General features: G+C 40.2%; 1 protein-coding gene across 1 annotated transcript; it reads left to right on the top strand.

The window, feature by feature from the left end:
* Nucleotides 1-2835: 2835 nt before the first annotated feature.
* On the top strand, nt 2836-4475 carry LOC100661358 (olfactory receptor 7D4-like). Its single transcript, XM_003413404.3, has one exon. It carries the CDS (start codon nt 3388-3390, stop codon nt 4384-4386), a length of 999 nt encoding a protein of 332 aa, XP_003413452.3. The 5' UTR covers nt 2836-3387; the 3' UTR covers nt 4387-4475.
* The last annotated feature ends 652 nt before the right edge of the window (nt 4476-5127 follow it).

The following is a 5127-nucleotide window of genomic DNA, read 5'->3' on the forward strand; positions in this document are numbered from 1 at the left end:
TTTAATACAAGAAATTCTTGTTCAAGAGCATGTACACATGAGCACATACATGCCTTGTATTTGATTCTAATGCTTGTGTGCTTTTATTTCCTCCTCTTATCTACAGAATCCACACAGCCTTTCCTCTTCTTGGAAGAATCCATCAGGAAGGTGGTTTCTGAAATAGGGAGCCATAGTGATCTTTACTAACTGGAAGAGCTGCATGGGCATTAAAAGAGGTAACAGACCTGTTGTGTTTGTAATCATCACAATTCCGTCCTTGCTTGATGGATGGCCCAGTATAAAGGGAATATTGATAAATGATAGACATGAAGACAGATTTATTGTGATCACAATCACCAAGTAGCTACAGCATATCACGGGAACCACACTAGAAAAATGATGTGCATCATCTCACTTAATTCACTCATCAATCTCATTACGTAGGGAATATTTACTACTCCCATTGGAGAAGTTAGGTATCTGCAGCTAAGAGAGATTAAGTAACTTTCAGTCATATAGTAAGTTGGAAAACCCGATATTCTATTCCATGCAGTATGATTCAAACACTCGTTTTTGTAATCATAGCTTTATACTGTAGCTTGGAAGAATTATATATCTTAAAAAATTGTCATAAAAGGAACAGATTAATAATAAGAATAATAATAGCTATTATGATTTGGGAGTATTGGAGGTGCAGGGGTTAAGCATGTGGCTGCTAATCAAAAATAGATGGTTTGAACCCACCATCTGCTCCATGGGAGAAAAATATGGCAATCTTCCATAAATATTTCAGCTTTGGAAACAGTATAAGGCAGTTCTACTGTGTCCAGTAGGGTCACTACATGTAGGAATCGACTCAATGACAATGAGTTTCGGTTATTTATTTATTTATTTGGTGTTATGAATTGAGGTCCTCCTGTTCACAAAGGCATTTCTAAACTTCACAAAAAAAGTAATGGTAATAACCAGATTTTTAAACAAGAAAAAAATAAGGCACCAAGAGTTAACTGTTATATCAACAGAATGTGCCAGGTCACATTTAAGACTTGAATTTTCAGCTCAGATGACCTTTAATCACTAACAAAGAATGAGCAGAATGAAGAAGGTTATGGACATCCTCAGGGAAGAGAACATACTTGAGAGTTCACATAACGTTTCCAATTAGCTTGGAAGGGTCAAATCAAAGAAGAAATTGTTTCATGTGCATAGATTCAAATAGGAGAATTGTAACCAGTGAATAGAAGCTAAAAAGAGAGATTTCTGCTGAATTTAAGTGTCTGAATAATTACACACACACTTAAAATGGAAAAGGGCTACCTGTGACTGAGTCACTGCCATTGTTGTTGTTGTTAGGTGCCGTCAAGTCGATTCCGACTCACAGCGACCCTACGCACAGCAGAACGAAACACTGCCTGGTCCTGTGCTATCCTTACAATCCTTGTTATGCTTGAGCTCATTGTTGCAGCCACTGTGTCAATCCACCTTGTTGCGGGTCTTCCTCTTTTCCGCTGACCCTGGACTCTGCCAAGCATGATGTCCTTCTCCAGGGACTCATCCCTCCTGAGAACATGTCCAAAGTATATAAGATGCAGTCTCGCCATCCTTGCCTCTAAGGAGCATTCTGGTTGTACTTCTTCCAAGATAGATCTGTTCATTCTTTTGGCAGTCCGTGGTATATTCAATATTCCTCACCAACACCACAATTCAAGGTGTCAACTCCTCTTCGGTCTTCCTTATTCATTGTCCAGCTTTCACATGCATATGATGTGATTGAAAATACCATGGCTTGGGTCAGGCGCACCTTAGTCTTCAGGGTGACATCTTTGCTCTTCAACACTTTGAAGAGGTCCTTTACAGCAGATTTACCCAATGCAATGCATCTTTTGATTTCTTGACTGCTGCTTCCAGGGCTGTTGATTGTAGTTCCAAGTAAAATGAAATCCTTGACAACTTCAATCTTTTCTCCGTTTATCATGATGTTGCTCATTGCTCCAGTTGTGAGGATTTTTGTTTTCTTTATGTTGAGGCGTATGTAATCCATACTGAAGGCTGTGGTCTTTGATCTTCATTAGTAAGTGCTTCAAGTCCTCTTCACTTTCAGCAAGCAAGGTTGTGTTATCTGCATAACACAGGTTGTTAATGAGTCCTCCTCCAATCCTGATGCCCCGTTCTTCTTCATATAGTCCAGCTTCTCAGGTTATTTGTTCAGCATACAGATTAAATAGGTATGGTGAAAGAATACAACCCTGACGCAAAACTTTCCTGTCTTTAAACCAATCAGTATGCCCTTGTTCTGTCTGAACAACTGCCTCTTGGTCTATGTAAAGTTTCCTCATGAGCACAATTAAGTGTTCTGGAATTCCCATTCTTCGTAGTGTTATCCATAGTTTGTTATGATCCGCACAGTGGAATGCCTTTGCATAGTCAATAAAACACAGGTAAACATCCTTCTGGTATTCTCTGCTTTCAGCCAGGATCCATCTGACATCAGCAATGATATCACTGGTTCCATGTCCTCTTCTGAAACCGGCCTGAATTTCTGGCAGTTCCCTGTCGATATACTGCTGCAGCTGTTTTTGAATGATCCCCAGAAAAATTTTGCTTGCATGTGATATTAACGATATTGTTCTATAATTTCCACATTCGGTTGTATCATCTTTCTTGGGAATAGGTATAAATATGGCTCTCTTCCTGTCAGTTGGCCAGGAAGCTGTCTTCCATATTTCTTCGCATAGACGAGTGAGCACCTCCAGTGCTGCTTCTATTTGTTGAAACATCTCAATTGGTATTCCATCAATTCCTGGAGCCTTGTTTTTCACCAGTCCTTTTTCAGAGCAGCTTGGACTTCTTCCTTCAGTACCATCAGTTCCTGATCATATGCCACCTCTTGAAATGGCTGAATATCAACTAATTCTTTTTGTTATAATGACTCTGTGTATTCCTTCCATCTTCTTTTGATGCTTCCTGCATCATTTAATATTTTCCCCATGGAATCCTTCACTATTGCAACTCAAGGCTTGAATTTTTTTCTTCAGTGTTTTCAGCTTGAGAAATGCTGAGTGTGTTCTTCCCTTTTGGTTTTCCATCTCCAGCTCTTTGCACATGTCATTATAATACTTTACTTTTTCTTCTCGAGAGGCCCTTTGAAATCTTCTGTTCAGTTCTTTTACTTCATCAATTCTTCCTTTTGCTTTAGCTGCTCGACATTCAAGAGAAAGTTTCAGAGTCTCCTCTTACATCCATCTTGGTCTTTCCTTTCTTTCCTGTCTTTTCAGTGATCTCTTGCTTTCTTCATGGATGATGTTCTTGATGTCATTTCACAACTCTTCTGGTCTGCGGTCACTGTCATTGGAAGGACTCAATAACAAAAGGCAGGTGGTAATTTAAAGGGGATGACTAGCTGAAATGACAGTTGGCAGTTCATTGAATGTTGCTTTTACTTTCTCCAGCCTTCACACTAGCTATATGGAAGCAGAAAACCAAACAAAAGTTTCAGAATTTCTCCTGCTGGGCCTCTCAGAGGATCCTGAACTTCAGCTGCTCTTCTCTGGACTCTTCCTGTCCATGTACCTGGTTACTGTCCTTGGGAACCTGCTCATCATTCTGACTGTCAGCTCTGACCCCCACCTCCACACCCCCATGTACTTCTTCCTCTCCAACTTGTCCTTTGTTGACATCTGTTTCATCACCACCACAGTCCCAAAGATGCTGGTGAACATCCAGACACATAGCAAAGCCATATCTTACATACGGTGCCTCACTCAGGTATATTTCTTTGTGATTTTTGCTGGACTGGACAATTTTCTCCTGTCATTGATGGCCTATGACCGATTTGTGGCCATCTGTCACCCCCTGCACTACACAGTCATCATGAATCCCCGCCTCTGTGTCTTGTTGGTTCTGATGTCTTGGGTCATCATTTTCTGGGTCTCTCTGCTTCATATTCTACTGATGATGCACCTGAACTTCTGTATAAGCACTGAAGTACCGCATTTCTTCTGTGAACTGGCTCAGATTATCAAATTGGCCTGCTCTAATACCTTCATCAATAACATCTTCTTGTATGTGTCAACTGCCCTGCTGGGTGTGTTTCCCTTCTCAGGGATCCTCGTCTCTTATTATCAGATTGTCTCTTCTTTAAGGAGGATGTCTTCTGCTGGGGACAAGTATAAGGCATTTTCCACCTGTGGGTCTCACCTCTCTGTGGTCTTCTTGTTCTATGGGACAGGACTTGGGGTGTACCTCAGCTCTGTTGTAACTCATTCTTCCCAGAGAAGTTTTATTGCATCAGTGATATACACTGTGGTTACACCCATGCTGAACCCCTTCATATACTGCCTAAGGAATAAGGATGTGAAGGGAGCTCTGGGAAATCTCCTCTGTAGAGCAGCCTCTTTTCTATGATGATGGTCACTGGTCTCAGGGCTAAATGAGTTCACGGTCCCCAAAGCCAAATATCATGATTTTAATATTCTGATTCTTTTTCCTTCCAAAAAGACATGCATCATTTCTTCCAATCCCAAAGCACCTATAACTTTGCTTTCTACTTATTATTGGACTATTTTTTCTCAACTCTTTCCTTGGTAAATCCTTTTGACTCTTTTTCCCCATGTTGCCCATAAAATTCTTTGGTCAACTTTCTTAGTGCCATTCCTGAAAATTCCAATGTTAGATTTGTTGCATTGCATTTTTCATGTTAAGTGCTGACATAATTTCTCCAAAAGTTAATTTCTCAAGCATTGATGTGCTTCACTTTAATTTGGTTGTGTGTTTTTCTCCTGAAAGAAATAAAATTAAAATAATACAACAGTCATAACTAAGTGCTTGCCACATGTGAACTGTGCTCATTGATTTACATATAACATTTCTTTGAGATATAGTCTCATTCACTCCATTTTTCAGAGGAAGAGTCTGAGATTAAGATGGTGTCATGGATAGAATTGTGCCCCCCCCAAAGAAAAAATATGTGTCCACTTGTTAGGCCATGATTCCCATTGTTATGTGGTTGTCCTCCATTTTGTGATTTTTGTATGTGTTATAAATCATAATCTCTGCCTGTGGTTAAGGAGGATTAGGGTGGGATGTAACACCCTTGCTCAGGTCACATCCCTGACCCAGTGTAAATGTGGCCTGCACCACCTTTTA

Source organism: Loxodonta africana, chromosome 3, assembly GCF_030014295.1.
Source record: "Loxodonta africana isolate mLoxAfr1 chromosome 3, mLoxAfr1.hap2, whole genome shotgun sequence".
NCBI classification, from domain to species: domain Eukaryota; kingdom Metazoa; phylum Chordata; class Mammalia; order Proboscidea; family Elephantidae; genus Loxodonta; species Loxodonta africana.

Excerpts from the sequence above, each read along its gene's own strand:
- LOC100661358 (XM_003413404.3), top strand. The coding sequence starts at position 3,388 with ATGACAGTTGGCAGTTCATTGAATGTTGCTTTTACTTTCTCCAGCCTT.